The following is an 18005-nucleotide window of genomic DNA, read 5'->3' on the forward strand; positions in this document are numbered from 1 at the left end:
GAAGAGAGTTAGGTATATAATTTAAACCCACAGTTTAAACCTAACGCACAACAAACCTAGAGAGAAGATACCAGTAATAATTTATTATTACTCTATCAACGCACTGTTTCTATCACGATGTCCCCATTACTATGCCATTACCAAAAAGGGTGACTAGTGAATACCTCGAGGTATTGCTCTTCCAGTTCCTATAATAAACAATCTTAAACCCGCGCAGATGACTGATCCGTGTGGTGATACGCCACCGTGGCTGAAATTTGGTCGGGAAGATATTACAATTCCTATGATTTTCTTCCCAAAAGTGTCGATCATCTCCTACAATAAAGCAGCCTACGGCATTAATTCCGTTTCCGTCGGCGAGCGGCGCAGTGAGGCAACGTGTGGTCAAGGCGATCCGGACTGCGGATTATTGGCAACAGTGGAAATAAGATCTCACTTGCTATGGAGGGTTGCGTAACCCAATAGTGTCATCAAACAACCATTATAAACAGACGAAAGGGCCAGAATTCTACCAAGGGTTTTTCTATCTTTATCTTAGAGGCTAGTGGCACATCTTTTACACGGAAATGGAAACTTGCCAATACCTTCGTAATAGGACCGCGAGAAACTGGGCTTCCTGCTGATCCTACTAGTAAGACAAATTAGTAGATCCACACGGAAACCGCGCTCTTTGCCTCGTATTCCTCATTGCTGAAGGGCGTAACTCCATTCCATTTATCATTATAATGGTAGGAGTTTTCTCGGGATAGTATAGCGGAGGGTACTTAGATCCTACCGCTAAATACCATCGACTATTAAAACGAGGTTTCGGCTCTTATGCTGAGATCTTAGAGCATGTTTTTGACTTTGTTTCAGTTAAAACAGTTTACCAGTGTCTTAGATCTGAGCAAAGTCAAAGTGCGCTGTATAGATCTCAACCTTAGGTTTTACAATCCATACTAATATTATAAATGCGAAAGTGTGTCTGTCTGTCTGCTACCTTTTCACGGCCCAACAGTTTAACCGATTCTGATGAAATTTGGTACAGGGTTAGCTTATTTCTCGGGGACGGACATATGCTATTTTTTATCCCGAAAAATCAAACAGTTCCCACGGGATCTTTAAAAATCTAAATCCCAGCGGCCGAAATCGCGGGCATCCTCTAGTTTTTAATAATATTAGAAGAACAGGGTCCCACTTAACGTACATTCCCAGGCACGGAATAAACAAAGCAAAAGGTCAAATTTACCCATCCGATTTGGTTCTATAGTCGCTCTCCGTTTCGTTTACACTTCCAGATTAACGTTTCTCACTCTCCACTCGGCTCGAGTTGTACACGTTTTGTGGTCTGATAATAATCGGTTCTATACCTACGTTATATTTCATCGTTTACACTTTGCGTGCGTTGTGTGTCCAAGGCCTTATAACCCCGCAAAAATACACAATCATACGAAGAGGCCTAAGACTGAAACTTAACAACAATATGTGATTGTTTGTTTCTCAACCGGCGCGCCGCTGCGCCGGCGCAGGCACGGCATTACGCGAACCATCCGTAAACAACGGATGGCTCAGAAGGATGCTTTGTACACGAGGATTCGATTATCCGCAATTATGGCAGACTAGAAAACCTTATGCGCCAAGGTTTACGAAAGTAGGGGCACTGAACTTAGCTTAGAGTGTACACCTACAAGGTATATTATGTACTTACTACCTGATCTCTGCCACAGTTGTGGGTGGAATAACTGAAATCTAATCTTAGTTGAGTGTCATCATCAGCCCATCACCGGCTCAATACTGAGCACGGGTCTCCTTACAGAATAAAAAGAACTTAGCCGTAGTCTGTAGTTTTAAAGAAAAGTATTTTTTTCAGCTGAGGTTGTGAAAAACAAAAGGCAAAGAAAACCATGTATTTTATTTATTTGAATGATTATAATTTTTTAACTGAACAAATGCTACTCGTCAAAACACGAGTCTGAATTCAATAAATTAAGTAAATTATACATATTTAAACGTCGCGTAGGTCAAATGCAATGCATTAACTTAAGAACTTAAAAATATTTTACATGTTTTTTCAGGCTTACATCAGATATTACTGAATTACTTTAATGCTGGTGATACATTACAGGTGCGGAGAGGGTGTCGCTTGCGCTTGTAAACCGTTCGCATCTAAGAAGGGGTACCCCTTTTAAGATGCGGACAAACTACAAATGCCTAATGTACCAACAAAATTCTTACAGAAACGCGTCATAGTGGATGCTGTCATCCTCCAATTACGTCTGATTGGCTGATGTTATTTTACTATTGGCTAAAATGCGCTGTCGCAGCAAGAATACCATAAATTCAGGCAGCCTTAAGAATGAGATTGATTTGATAGATAAATAAATAAATAGTACGTACACTATTTCTCGAATTTATTAGTTATGTTATTTGACTAACTACTCTTTTACTGTATAGTTAAATATGACATATTTATAAGTAATATCACAATAATTCATTGCTTATTTTTCTTTAAAAGTAGGTACAATACACTTTAAAGAAGTAGAAATAACAAATTAAGAGCAGACAAATAATGCCATTTTTCGTCAATTTTCAGTAAAGAACGCCAAAAATCTTTACTTTGTTTTGTATTTTTAAAATTCGACTAATAAATAATATTTATTGACCGCTAGTGGACTTGGACTAATAAATTCGTTGAAAATATTCTAAAATATTATTGTTCTAAATTGATGTTTATCTTTTTCTTACACAATTTTTAGGCTCAAGGCACAATTGCAGAAGAGTAAAAGCGGCGCGCTGCATCTTTTAAAATATCGTTGTCCAAAATATTGCAAAAGAAACTGTATATAACTTTACCACGTTATGTACATATTTGTGAAAAATAAATTCCGCAAAATAAAAACAAATAGGTACATGGGCGTCCATGAACACATTTGCATCTCTTTTTCATTTTGCTTCACACTGTGCACATTACGTCTGAAAATTCAGTGTTTTTTGTAAAATTTTGGAATAAACGCGTCGCTAAACTTTGGCTCTAGTGCAATACGTTTTGAGCCTTTATACCAATAAGTTGACAGCAGACCTCAAAGTCCACCAGCGCGCAATAACCTCCCATTCAATAACTTACTTATATAACACTTAGGTATGTTATTGTACAAAATAGTTACTAGGCAATGATGTAAATAGATAGGCCCTCTTGAGTAAAAACTATACTAAATCGTAATGCGTTTGAATATGGAACAACTAATTTATTTCTTGTGAAATGTAGGTATCCTACCTCTAGGAAGGTAGGTAGGTAGGTACCTATCTCTTTTTTAATATTTTACTACGCCGTAGTGGCCTACTACGACGGCATTTTTACCATCAACAAACAACACATCCTAATCTCTGAGTGTGCTTTCAATTTTCGACTGAATCAATCTTGTTTTGCAAATTAGATTGATTTTACCAGTGCTATACTATCTTCCTTAATTTAATTAAAAAGCTATTAACCCCAAAAAGTAGTTTTTGAGTTATGTTATTTCCACAGAACTTTCAAAAACTGATATTTAAAAAAAAAATGTGCGTATTTTCACTGACGTATTTATTTTGGAAGAGGCCTATCTACGTACATCATGGTATTATTAGATTACTTGATAAATAGGTTATGCTTTTGGTAAAAGTTCATCGAACGGTATGGGTGCTACGATTTTGTTAGCAGTGTCAAGAAGAATTTTGGATACAGTCTTCTCGAGATAAGGCAGCATGGTTTTCAAGAATTCACCTCTGTTTTGGTGAATCGCCTCGTTTGTTGCGTCTCCTGTAAAAATATTTATAGCAATGTTAATTAAGTTAAAATTAAATGCAATCAATAAAAAAAGCAGATAATATTCGAACCAAAATGCAAAATCTAACTGAACTTAGGGCAAATTTTTCAATCAGTTAGTAATAAATGTATTTTAATGTGTTGACAGTTTCTGTATCGAAAACTCAAAACTAATTTCATATTTATATGTGAGTTTATTTGGCTTTTAGTAAATTAGCCCCAAACCATGGAATCAGGAAGTCCCTATGGCCTTCCCCGGGATGTGAGCTAACTCTGTACCAAATTTCATCAAAATTTGTTAAACTGTTAGGCCGTGAAAAGCTAGCAGACACACTTTCGCAATTATAATATTAGTATCGATATGCATAAAGTACAAACCCAAAGCTTTGTTGCCGTTGAAGAGTCCTTCTAACCGGATGCGATAATCCCTGATGCCGATGTCAACCTTCAAGCTGGTGAACTCGAGGTACTCCTTCCCGTCGCGCATCACCAGGCGCGACCGCAACAGGATGTCGGCTTCGCATTTAACTGTAAATTATAACATATGAAATTACTAAACTTTGGTAGATTATATAATATATGGAATATAGGCAAACAATGTCACTAGGTGCCAAACAAACAATGGCCTTGCAAAAAATTATAAGATTCTTAAAATAAAACTCCTAATCGAATTACTTTACAAATAATGATAATATTGTAACTTTCTATGATATGAAAAATGCAACTGTGGCCGGTAGAATCTGTATTCCGAATCGATGGTAGAGTCACAGACGCAGAATAAAAGACTGTATAGTTCGCGACAGTCGACATGGCAATCGGGGTATGAGGAGAGGGGACAACGAGTTAGCGCGTTATGTCGACCTGTCGCGATCTAAAGAGTCCTACATGAAACTACGGGAAATAAATGATTTTGATTTCTAGAAAAGGATGAGTTCACCCTAATTGTGGATTGCTGTGATCAGCAGATACCCATATAGTTACTTACCAGCATCAGCGACCAGGTTTCCTTCCCCACGCAGAGGCAAAATCAGGATCTGCGTGTCTAGATTGTAGCGGCCATCAAGATGAAGCCTCGGGAACCGGACTCGCCCGCGAATGGTAAGCGTGTTCAAGTCCACTCTGTAATGGAAAATGTACGTGATTACAACGTGACTGCAGTGACGTGCGATGGTGGTTACAGAGCAGATGTGTAATGTGTGCTGTAAGGAATTACTGTATAGAATAGAATAGAATAGAATAAAATAGATTTTTATTCAAATAGACTTTTACAAGTGCTTTTGAATCGTCAAATAATTTAGCACTGGTTCGGAATGCTGTTCCTACCGAGAAGAACCAGCAAGAAACTCGGCGGTCGCTCTTTTCAATCTTCAATCTTTTCAATCTTTTTTGTATCCTACATCAAAACATTGTAGCCTGCAACGGCTATACCCATAACTGCAGCAGTGTGGCTGATGTTATTGCGCCTCGCCTCGTAGTGTGAATGCCTTCAGGATACAGGCTACAGTTCCTTGTATTGGCAAGCCGAGCTCACTAATTAGCCACCTAACACGAGATTATACGCCCCTTTTTCTTAAGTTTTATCTCAGTAAAGAGCTGTTAGAGTTTACGCGATACAGTAAAGGGAAACGTGGTTGTTCAATTTTAGACCGCAGTTCTGTGCGAGCTGAATTGCACTTTATTGCATCGTACTAAGAGTCACTATTTATTTAACAACACTTTTGCAGTATGAGCCTTCTGTACCTGTAAGATATTACTGTCGCATTAGTGCCCTATGTGAGTTCCTCTCGTTGACTGAAACTAGTATCTTTCCGTTGCACTTTATGTGGGTTCAAAATTAAAAAGTGCCATCTACCGTACAACTATATCATTACCACAAAAGAGATTAAAATTAGGATTGATAAAATTATTACAATCAATAATGCGAGAAGACTACACTGTAAGAAATCACTACTCACGAAAGAAAACATACTGCTTCTCATAGATGGCGTGACTATATCGTAACTTTTAATTAATTCATAGTCGGTCGCACAAGCTATACCTAACAAACCAATGATACATATTTTATATGTATAATGCTATTATAATGAATTAACGTCCTTTCTTCAAAGAACTTGTTCTTCCAATAACGTAGTTGTAACTACGGGACATCCCAGGAAAAGTACTGACTACTCGGTACTAAATCCAATTTGCAAGTTATGACTGTAGTTGTGTTATTTTATGAAATTTTTCTAAAACACTCCTCGGCGTTCTCCATACAAGTTTTGTTAGGTTCTCATTTGAATGATAATTAATCAATCATGTAGATACGTTTTAGAAACTAACTTCTGTGTCTGTGGTTTGCCAGATTTCTTCAAAAATATCTTATTAAAGTTACACGGCGGCACTTCGAGCTTGTGCGACTGGATATCTGACTTCCTGAACGAAAGATCCTTCCGAGTAGTTATTGATGGCTGCTCGTCTGAACTCATGGTCACTAATGCCGGTGTTCCTCAGGGGTCTGTTCTCTCCGCTACTCTCTTTCTGCTGCATATAAACGATCTGCTACGACCCGGAATCGTTGGGTACGCGGACGACAGCACAGTAATGGAGAGATACATATCCAGTCCACGCGCTAGTAGTTCTGAGATCAATGAACTCAGGGAGGCAATGGTACTGCGGTTAAACTCTACCCTGAAATACGTTTCAGATTGGGGTGATGCCAGTTTGGTAGAGTTTAACGCTACCAAAACGTAGGCGTGTCTACTTACAGCAAAACGGAGTCCTTTTACCTTGACTCCCACTTTCCGGAATATATCTATTAACATCACTGACCACATTGATCTCCGAGGTCTCGACGTCTCGGCTAACATCAACTTCGGAAGATCCATCGAATCCAAAGCTAAGACCGCCGCAAAAAAACTAGGCATTCTTAACAAGGTCAAGCAGTACTTCACGCCGCGCCAACTGATTACTTTGTATCAAGCACAAGTCAGATCGTGCATGGAGTACTGCAGTCACCTCTACGATGGCTCCGCTAAGTACCAACTAGCGGCTCTGGATGCCGTTGACCGTCGAGCTAGGAGACTTATAGGCGAAGACTCTCCTTTGTTGGCGAAACTTCAAAGTCTCGATCACCGCCGTAAGGTCGCCGGCTTATCGGTGTTTTATAGGATATATTTCGGAGAGTGTGCACAGGAACTTTTCGATCTTGTCCCCCCTTCACCATTTTACCACCGAACCGCAAGACGTCGGGCGAGTTTCCATCCTTATGTCGTTGACATTCCATCTACACGCACGAAACGTTTTGCGTCTTCATTCCTCATACGCATGGCTAAGGTTTGGAATAAACTTCCGCGATCTGTGTTTCCTACCAATTACAATCCGGGTATCTTTAAAACAAGAGTGAATAGGCACCTTCTAGGTAAACGCGTCCCATCTTAGACCACATCATCGCTTACCTATAGTGAATAAAAAAAAAAAAACACGGGTTTAAAGATTTGCTTGTAAATTATTATAATATATTGTTTGGTTATACACGTGTTTAGTCGATATAAGCCCGACTAGTCCAAAACTAGTCATAATAGAAAACTATATATAATAATACATATCATTGGTTCAATATATTTCATAAATACTTACGAAATACTTTTGATACTGAAGTTTCCGGCTCCTGATACTTTCACATCTTTTCCAGAAGCCTTCAATGGGACCAAGTCACCACTCACTGCTACTATCTGAAAATTAATCATTATAAGACTCAATACCGTACCGTAAGAATGAATAAAGAGTAGATTTTAAAATTTTCGGAAAGAAATTAGACTAAGTTGAACATGTAATAGAATAAAAATTTTGTGTAAAAATCTGCACAGATAGTAATCAATGTAAGATGATCATTTATGTTCTCATGTTAGGTATATAATTGAAAAATATCAAAGTATCAAAAAAATATCCCAAAGTTTAAAACATGGTAAGGAAACCTGCATGCCTGAGACTTTTCCATAATGTTTTCAAAGGTGTGTGAAGTTTGCCAATCCGCACTTGAACAGTGTGGTGGGTTATGAGAAAGCCCTGCTTGTTCTGAGAGGAGACCCCTGTTCAATAATGAGCCTGTGATGATGATGATGATAAAATTAAACCAAATCCTTTGATTTCGAGAGGTATGCTTAACAACTAGGTAAGATTCTTGTTTTTCTCGTAATTCAATGCAATGGCAAATAATAAATTTCACCTCACTACCTAGTACCTATAAAAACTAAAGGTAAACAGTGCAAGTAAGAGATGGAAGGGTATATGCAGTTCTTAAGCATTCTTGTTAATTTTATTTTTCAATCTGAATTTTAAATGGGTACATACAACGTTTATTGTATTATAGCAAAAAATACACGTATAGTAAGCGAATGTAAAAAAAAAACTAGGAACTGAAACCTACTTTTTATTTTATATGGTTAAATTTTTATCCGCATAATAAAGTTTGAGTTTCTACCTACTTAGTATTTTTTGTCTTATTATATCGGAACGCATAAAAACAACTCGGTAAAACTACAGGTATACTAGGTTCGAGGAATACAGTAAATAAAGTAGGTATTACAAACAATGCTTAATTTAAAACGTTTTTAAGATCATACGTCAAAAAATAATCATAAAATAGTTTTAAGAGCGTACAACGACGTATTGTGGTTCGCCCTTGCACCTCATATTGATTGCATTCATCTGTGTAAAGTTTACCACTTGAATGCTGACATTTCCTACTCAGCTGAAAGGCTGAGTAGAAAAGGTAGCAAGTTCACGGATGTCAATATCTTACGATCGATTGCAATTCAAATATGTCACACAATAATTGATGAAATAAATAATGCTTGCCTTCATTCAACATATCATAATATAGCATATATATATAATATAAATAATAACAATTATAAATTATATAAATCTATTATAATTTCTATGACTGGAATGAGTTGCAAAGCCTTTTTCAATTTTGAATATTATTTTGAAACATATATTTAAAAAGTTACTGAATAATTACTTATTTGAAAAGGTTTGTCTAGATATTTAAAAGGAAAAGGACTGACTGATTGATTGGCCGATCTATCAATTCACCCAGCTCAATCTTCTAGATGTATATGGTTGATTGAAAGGCATACAGATAGTTAAGTATTATGACGTAGACATCCGTTAAGAAAGGTTTTTAGGATTCCGTACCTCAAAAGGAAAAACGGAACCGTTATAGGAGCACTTCGTTGTCTGTCTGTCTGTCTGTCCGTCGTGTCTGTCAAGAAACCTATAGGGTACTTCCCGTTAACCTAGAACCATGAAATTTGGCAAGTAGGTAGGTCTTATAGCACAAGTACAGGAATAAATCTGAAACCTGCAAATTTGTGGTTACATCATTAAAAAAAAATTAAAACGTGTTTCTATTTTCAAAGAAAGATAACTATACCAAGTGGGGTATCATATGAAAGGGTTTTACCTGTACATTCTAAAACAGATTTTTATTTATTTTTATGTAAAATAGTTTTTGATTTATCGTGCAAAATGTTGGAAAAATACCCGAGTACTGAACCCTCAGTACGCGAGCCTGACTCGCACTTGGCCGGTTTTTTTGAAATAGGGGTTTAAAAGTGTTGTAGTCCTCGCGGGCGAAATCTCGAGCCTAAGCTAGTATGATGTAAAGCTCAATGCGTACACCTATTCCCATCAATTACCTCTGGAATGTAAAAAGGCTCCAAACTCGGCACGTTGAGCTCAGGAATGCCGGAGATGAGTTGCGGTCGCAGGCTCTCGATCGAATTTAGGACGCAGCTTGCGATGGTGTTTTGATCTCGTTTGCATATTTTGATATATTCCGCTGAAAATAATAAAAAAATACTGTTAAAAAAATAAACAGAATTGCATGTACTCTAGGTTCACTCTGCAAACATGTTTAAATTAAAAACGACTCGTGTCTCGGCTTAATAGCACAATTCAGATCGCACAGCACTACGGCCTGAAATCTTACAAATTTTCAGCATCATATACCTAGAACATTTTCCAAAGAAACTAGCACGTTATAATTTCATACAAAAGTAAATTTTACCCTGAAAAGACGGGGAGAGTTAGCTTATGAATATTAAATGATTTAAATTATGATGTCGTTCCGATACAAAAGACATCAACGCGCGTGCATCAGTAATTAATTTATCAAAAACAAATACTAATTAATACTAAATAATAATTAAATTGTTTTAATCTTTTATAACTTAAAAATAAATTTTCATAACCACTATATAAGTAGTTATTTTGATAATCACTTTTTCATAAAGCATGCTTTTCTTGATATTTTTTATTGAACACTAAATGAATGGATTGTAGAATGGTCTCCGAAGTGCAGCAATGATCAACCCTATATAAGTTTCATTTATTATTATTTTTGGGTTAAAAATAAGTTTAAATTTGCAATGTTGGAAATGTTGCATGTTTAGGATATGGTATGATTAGTTATTATAAGAACGCCAGTTTTACAAAAGATATGTGGGAAATATTTTGGAAATAATTTATTTATATATAAAACAAAAAAACTAACCGTAAAAGTTGATAACATCTTAGACTGTTTTGTATCTAGTGTTTTCATTAAAACATTTTCAAACTTTTTAAAACTTTTTCCCATTAAAAGTATTTACTTCAATACTTTTAATGAGAAAAAGCGTTATAATTTTTTGTGCTAGTAAATAAATGCTTTCCAAGTTCCCAAGTGACCGCGAAATAACGTTAGTCTACCAAAGTAAAGATAAAGATTTTTCAGGTTACTAAAATATATTACTGTAAACTAAAGAAATAAATAAACCTATAAAATAAGAAATAGAAAATATGATCTGCTACACGTGCTATACCTATGTATTTACTAATCGGGCTATTTGCTGTGCTATGAGTACATTGAACGGAAGCTGTATCATGCATAATCAACGTGTTTAGCATTGCCCGTAGACTATGCATGTAATATAAGATTATATCTACTTATCCTTAAGAAAACAATACGTCCATGTGTATATTCAATATACAGGGTGTTTGGTAATTAGTAGATAATGACGACACGTACCCATGCTACTTTGATCTGATAAATACAATGCTGAAGTAAAATGACGAAATAAAATTATAAAAATTTCCGTAAGTACAAAATATTTTTTCTATGTCCAAGTTTTCATGGCCCTAACGTGCCCTAACTCACTGAGATCGTTGGCCATGGCCTATCCAAAGATGGCCAACGATCTCAGTGAGTTAGGGCACGTTAGGGTCATGAAAACTTTGACATATATTTTTTTTTAATTTTGTATGGAAATTTTTATAATTTTATTTCGTCATTATACTTCAGCATTGTATTTATCAGATCAAAGTAGCATGGGTACGTGTCGTCTTTATATACTAATTACCAAACACCCTGTATAGTTACTAAAATTAGAGCCTCAATAGCTCAACGGTTAAAGGAGTGGACTGAAATTCGAAAGTTGCCGGTTCCTATAATATATACCTATCCTACCTATATAATATACCTATCCATACAATATTTTACCTTAATCCGAAAGTGTATCTGTTTGTTAATTTTTTTACTACCATACGCTGAAAAAACCTCGATATAAATTTTTTTAATCAAAGTCATTCCACAGGATTTTTAAAAACTAAATCCTTGCAGACGTCACCTTATTGCCATTTATTAAATAAACTGCTATTTAAAAATCTGGAATTATTTTTAAATAGGGATATTTTAGACAGACCCTTACGATTATGCAACTCAAAAGTAGGTTACGGTACAAGGCTAGAGGTTTAACACTGACTGATTTCCATTTGACCTCTGTAAACCATGAGATGTTTTCACTGTTGGCCAGAAAAGATAACTCTACGTTCCACTCTTAATATTATTTTGAGGAAAAACTACTAATGCGTACGCGAAGGTTTTGTTTATTTTAAAGAAACAATGGTTCAATACATTTTAGAACCATTCACCATACACTTTAGCTAGTGTGTCATCGGTTTTGCATCGTAGTATTTACCGGCTTTCAATTTTACAATAGGTACTATACGCACACTCCATGGACTCGGATAGGAGTCCTTTATAGATTAAAGAAATTCATAAGCCATGCTTCATCATCATCGGCCGGCGCACTACAGAGCACGGGTCTCTTGTCAGAGTGAGAAAGGTTTTAACCATAGACCATGCTGGCCAGGTGCGTATTGGCAGACCTCGATCTTTGAGAAAAATATGGTGTACACAGGCAGACATACAAGTTTCCTCAAGATGTTTTGCTTCACCGTTAAAGCCAGTATTTGAATTAAATTAATAAGTATTATTTTGTATTTGATTAAATATCATTAGTTAAATACTTGCCATTTTTAAACTTACTCCTTTTTCAAACAAGTTTCAAATAACTGCCTTGGTTATAAATAGAGCTAAATTTGGTTACTTTTTTGACATCCTTCAACTAAATCTCGGGACTAAAAGTGGTGATTTAATTTACTACAGGTATGCTTAGCCATGTAAATCGTTAATTTTTTCCATCCCGTGGGCATGGATTTCCCGGGATAAAAGTAGCCTACAATTACCTGTATTCGGGATGCAGGCTCCCTCGATACAAAATAGATGAGACCTGTGACTTCCCCGCGTGAATTTAAGTTTTAAAAATCCCGTGAGAACTCTTTGATTTTCCAGGACAGAAAGTAACTTATATCCATCCCCGGTTATCAAACTATATTTATGCCAAATTTCATCAACATTGGTCAAACGGATGGGCCGTGAAAAGCTAGTAGACAGACAGACACATTTTCGCATTTATATAATTATTATTATTATGAAGAATTGATTAGATAACTAAAACTATTAAGACTCGTTTAAATTTTGACCTTATGCATAAGGTTCGATAACAATTTTAGCTGTAGTATGTGTTTTGCATAACGTACCTACTTAATTAATAAATAAGTAGTAGGAAGCTGATAAATTAATCTTAATTTGGACCAGTTATCGTATATTGATACTTTTCCGCTTAGTCCTTTTCCTGTATTACCTATAGAATAAATGAAATAATAATTTGTTGAGACTATTGTTTCTTTTGTGTTTAAACTTTAATAAAGTAAATAGGTAAATAGGTAAAGTATATAGGAATATAGGTAATTTTCAAAGCCATATCCAGTTTTCAAAGACATCGAGAGCTTCACTTGCTAAAAATGTAACCCAGAAAGTTCCTTAATAGATTAAAGAACATTTCAGTGTTGTACTTGTGAAAATTAAAAAAACTATTAAGAATAGACAGCCAATTTTCATGGGTATAAGTTCTACAATTACCGACTATCATGCAAACTTTCATGCTAATTTCATCCCTTATTTAGCCTCAGAATTTCCAAAGATTGTAAAACACATATTTTTTTATTTATATCCTATAATTTAATGATTACCAATTTTCGTCGATATAGCTTAAAAAATGATGGAGTTCGATACAGATTTGTACCCACTATTTAACCCCCTTAAAGGTGGAATTTCCAAAAATAATAAGACATAGATATTAGTTTCTAGAATATGTCTGCAAAATTTCATGGACTTTGGTTGCTTAATATTCAAATGAAATTGGAACTACGATTGTATGAAACGAGTGACGGAGAGAGCCCTCTTAACGAAAGCTTCGACGAAGAAGACCAAGCCGGAGGCAAAGTATAGTAAAGTAGAAAAAGCTACGTCCCATCAATGAATTGTTTATTCATTGAGCAAAAAACAGTCATTAATATAATTTATGTATATCCTTACAAAAATATCTTTCATTGACTCTCCAAAAAAGTGGAAGATGAGTGTAATTAGCATACTATTACTCATTTATAAGGTGATTAAATTAACACTTTAGAGTATGTTTTACTTGAATGCCTTAATTAAGATTGTATCAGTTTCCAATTTGTCTTCCTTGTAGTTGTAGGCAGAGAATTTTATTGCAGACACAAAAGGGAGAAAGCAAGTGAAAAACTTAATTTCGTATACAAGAACATTGTTAAACTGAATAAATAATACTTATTCAAAACAGGAACGGCCATATGTACCTATTTATTGAAAACAAAGTCTCGATGTTTTTAACCCGGATAGGAATATTTAAACGGTGTATTCTTCTTATGGTATGTAAAAACGTACCTAGTAATATTCAGTGTATCCTTTCCGCTCGAATTTTGGCCATGGCGACGAATTTTGACAGAAATTCGCCATCTACGCGGGAGATAGTAAAGACAACTGAACAGGTGTGTGCTCTAACACAGGAGCACTCTCTATTCCCTCATTCTCATAGCCCGATGGGACGGCAATTCTAGACGACCGGCCACCCTCCTAGTATCCGACCGAACCTTGAACTTCGGCTTCGGGCAAAGTCAAGATTCTAGATTCTTTATTTGCAGAAACATTTTTTACCATCAGATGTTATTAAGTACATAATATAGCCCAGTAAAAAAACACCATTGGCCTTGGTGAATCCCCCACTAGGTCGACAGACGATATCATACTGCGACTGCATGGAGCCGCTGGATTCAGGCGGCGCGGCGCAAGACGCGTGGCGTATGGAAGTCCTTACAAGAGACCTACTTATGTCCAACAGTGGGCGTCTATTCGTTGACGGTGATGATGATGATACAAATTGGAAGACATTGTAATAAAATGTATTTATTTCATGTAGGACAACTTGCGCCACTTATGGTAATATGTCAAGATTCAACCAACGGTTTGGAAAGCAAACTCTACTGAGAAGAGCCGTTAAAAAACTCAACAGATACTCATGCATTGATTGAGATAATCTGTCTAGAGGTTTAATATAGGAAAAAAATATAATATAATCTTTATTTTTATTAATATTCATTATACCTACTAAACAATAATACGCGTAGGTACTGTGGTAGGTACGAGTACAACATAATATTATTGTTTGTTTGAATAGAATGAAACATTAAACTACATCAATTTTCGAACGTGGTAGAAATACCAATGATAGGTATAAACAAGGCATAAAGAATAATGATACTTGTAAGAATGCTTCATAATTTAAAGTGGAAGTAAGTACCTATGTACCGCACATGTGACATTTCAAACGGAAAATAAAATAAAGGTCTAACCACAACATTATCATCTGATCAACCCATTGTTAGCTCAATGATGAGCACGAATCTAATCACAGAAAGAGAAGGATTTGGCCATAGTTACTTGGCCAAGTGTGAATTAGCAGACTTCACACACCTTTGAGAACATTATGGAGAACTCTCAGACATGCAGGTTTCCTCGTGCTTAAATACCTTCAAGTAAATGATATTTAATTACTTAAAACGCCCGGGATCGAACCCTCGACCTCCCGACTGACATCTTAACCTAGACAGGCTATCGTCGCGTTTTCTAACCATAAGATAAAGTTAATGAAACAAGTTTTGTATAAATCTAGACCAAAACACTTATGAAATTGGTTTTATTACAAGTTTGAACTCGTAAATTCACTAGATAATGAACTTTAACATCACATCGCTATAACCTTAACCTTCACAACAACACTACAAAAATTAATTGATTCAAGGTAACACTGTAAAAAGTAAAGTAATCGATGTTTAACTATGCAAATAACAAATAAACACCACTTCAAGATCTAATTATTAGTTACTCGTAATAACTAATGACACTTTAGTGAATAGATGTGCTAAGTAGCTCTTATCAACATTTTAGAGTCTTTTGAATGAAGAGAACTGCCGTGATAAACTGTTTTTCTTATTATTACAAATCATTGCCAATTTAATATCTAAATATTATTTAAAAACTATTGGAATTAATGATACCTACTCATCTGCCAATTCATCAATTCTTTAGGTTCTTTTGAAGTGCATTGGTATCTAATTGAACATTAACAACTGTACTTAAATGCACTGATTGATGAAGAGTTCTTTACTTTATTGTTATAATAATAACTCTTTTGATAAATTTATTTTTACATTAAATTAGTTATATTGTTTTGTATTTCAAAGAATAAAAAATGATGTTGAGAAAACATAATAAATAATTATTGTGTATTTTCCACTTTAGTGATCATAGAGTGGGAAGTGTATCATTAGGTAATAACTTAATAAACAATAGCTATCAATCAAATAATTTCGCAAAACACTCACGTATTTGCGCTAAGAGCCCGCCACTGATGACACTCAGCAGAACGAGAATTGAAACTGAACTGTAAACCATTTTTTCGTATAAGCGTTTACGAGATATTCAGTCTACGACAACGCGAGCACTAAGCATTGACCAGATAAACCAATAGTTTTATATAGCTTAAGAAGTGCCTGATTATGTATTATCAAGGTGAGGAAATGAGCGTAAGAAATTAAACTTAAAAGGACATTTATTGCTCTGCGAATTATCGCTTCTCATTTTTTTTCGAAAAGTCATGGGATTTTTGTTACTCTACAGTCCAAATATTCAAATACATATTTCCCTATTTGACATAATAAGCAGACTCTGGTTTAAAACTAGGATTTTTACGATAAAAAAGATAAAGTTATTTACTTAGATTAAATACCTATCTATCTTCCAATGGAAATTCAACATGAAATTTTCAATACAATTTTGTAATTATGAACCAAAATAGGTGTATTTTTCGTCTGAAAGATTTTTGCACTTATTTGAAATCCATTTTTGAGAAAAACAAAGCTTGTAACGTTTATTTCATAGTAGTATGACAACACACCTACCAAGTACTACTTATCGAAATTGGAAGAACCTCCACAGTGGACGACATCAGGCGAGTTGCAGGTGGCCGCTGGATTAAGGCGGCGCAAGAACTGATGCGTGGAAGTCCCTACAAGAGGTCTATGTTGATTATGATTATGATGATAATGATGTGAAAATTATGATTATCCTCCTAATCTTGTAAATCTACGATGGTTTTTGTTATGACGTCATCGATTAACCGTCATTTCCGTCCATTGTCACAACTAGTAATAAAAAAACGTTTTATCCGATTGATTTAAAGTAATAAATACCTACCTGGATTATTTAGGTAGGTATGGTGGAAAAAAATCCTACTGGATTTTGAAGGGAAAACTTCTCTAGTACATTTTTTTTGAAAACAATAAAACTCAAAGCTACCCTTTTCTAATTACTATAAAAATCATGCCCGCGTGGAATGTTGCCAAGAATAATGGCTGCATTTCTTCGCTGGACAGCCAGGCTCATTGCCTTGAGCAAAATATGAGCCAGCCTTTCTGTCACCAGATGAGGCTATTAACCGCGCTGAAAAAATGTCTTGTAGATATTTTTTTTGCTCCATGGCCCCAAGGTTTCCACGGTAAGCGGAAAGTAAAATGAACAGAAACAAGCACATATACTTATAGGAATAAGTTCGCGAGAAAAGTAATAAAATACATTATACTTAAAGTGTTTTGTGGTTTGTCGTATTATTTCATACTTTGATGTTTCGCTACTCTTCGATTGAATAATCAAGCGAAACATCAAGAAAAATCCAAAATATTCTATTCCGGATTTTTCTTGTATAATATATTCAATATTCAGCCTATGCTTATATGTAGGTATAATTACTTTTAAATTTCAAAATCCATTAACTAATAATAAACACCAACAAACATTCGGTTAATCGAATGATTTAATTTAAATTACGCGATAAGGTGAACAGTCAATATAAATAAATGAATAACCAATTTAAAATTAAAACCCTCGAAAATCGAACCTGGAAACTCTAATCTGTAGATGTCTACTAAGTAATATTCTAGAGGTTTAGAAACGATGGCATATTTTTGTATTCTTCATTAAATTCATCATGAAAGGATATAGAGAGGTTTCTAAGGACTCCTTTCAGTCCTAGTTTGAGTCCTCCTTTGAGTTAGCAAGCCTATACAGAAAAAAAACTATTTTATCTTTATAAATATTGCACGGATATCCAAAAACAAAGCAAAGTAATTTTACCTACCAAGGAAGTAAAATTAAATGCACACAACAAATTATATCCGATTCACATTAAATTAAAACGTTGTAGGCTTACTTGATCGATGTATTAAAATAATGAAGTATTTTGGATTTTAATTATTTAATTTAACATCATACAGGTTTCTGCATTCCTAGGGTCACAACTTTATTACATTATAAAACACTTCATATGTTGTGTTTTGACGATATCGTGCTAAAACTAAATTATTTGATTTTACAATAATTATTGTTTTGATTTGTTTGTATTCAAGTAGTGTTATCAGGTAAGGACTCAGGCCCCAA

General features: G+C 35.1%; 1 protein-coding gene across 1 annotated transcript; it reads right to left on the minus strand.

Moving 5' to 3' along the window:
* Positions 1-1877: 1877 nt before the first annotated feature.
* Positions 1878-16046, minus strand: LOC123864669 (circadian clock-controlled protein daywake-like). The gene is made up of 6 exons (XM_045905287.1): positions 15896-16046; positions 9466-9608; positions 7400-7494; positions 4767-4900; positions 4160-4309; positions 1878-3775 (listed from the first exon to the last, which is right to left on the minus strand). Exons 1-6 carry the CDS (start codon positions 15963-15965, stop codon positions 3621-3623), a joined length of 747 nt encoding a protein of 248 aa, XP_045761243.1. The 5' UTR covers positions 15966-16046; the 3' UTR covers positions 1878-3620.
* Positions 16047-18005: the final 1959 nt, after the last annotated feature.

Source organism: Maniola jurtina, chromosome 4, assembly GCF_905333055.1.
Source record: "Maniola jurtina chromosome 4, ilManJurt1.1, whole genome shotgun sequence".
Taxonomy (NCBI): Eukaryota; Metazoa; Arthropoda; class Insecta; order Lepidoptera; family Nymphalidae; genus Maniola; species Maniola jurtina.

Bases quoted from the DNA above. Each gene is read 5' to 3' on its own strand.
- LOC123864669 (XM_045905287.1), bottom strand. From the start codon at position 15,965: ATGGTTTACAGTTCAGTTTCAATTCTCGTTCTGCTGAGTGTCATCAGT. The intron at 9,609-15,895 runs GTGAGTGTTTTG...TATTATTTTCAG, and splicing joins CGGGCTCTTAGCGCAAATAC to CGGAATATATCAAAATATGC. The intron at 4,310-4,766 runs GTAAGTAACTAT...TATAATTTACAG, and splicing joins AAACCTGGTCGCTGATGCTG to TTAAATGCGAAGCCGACATC.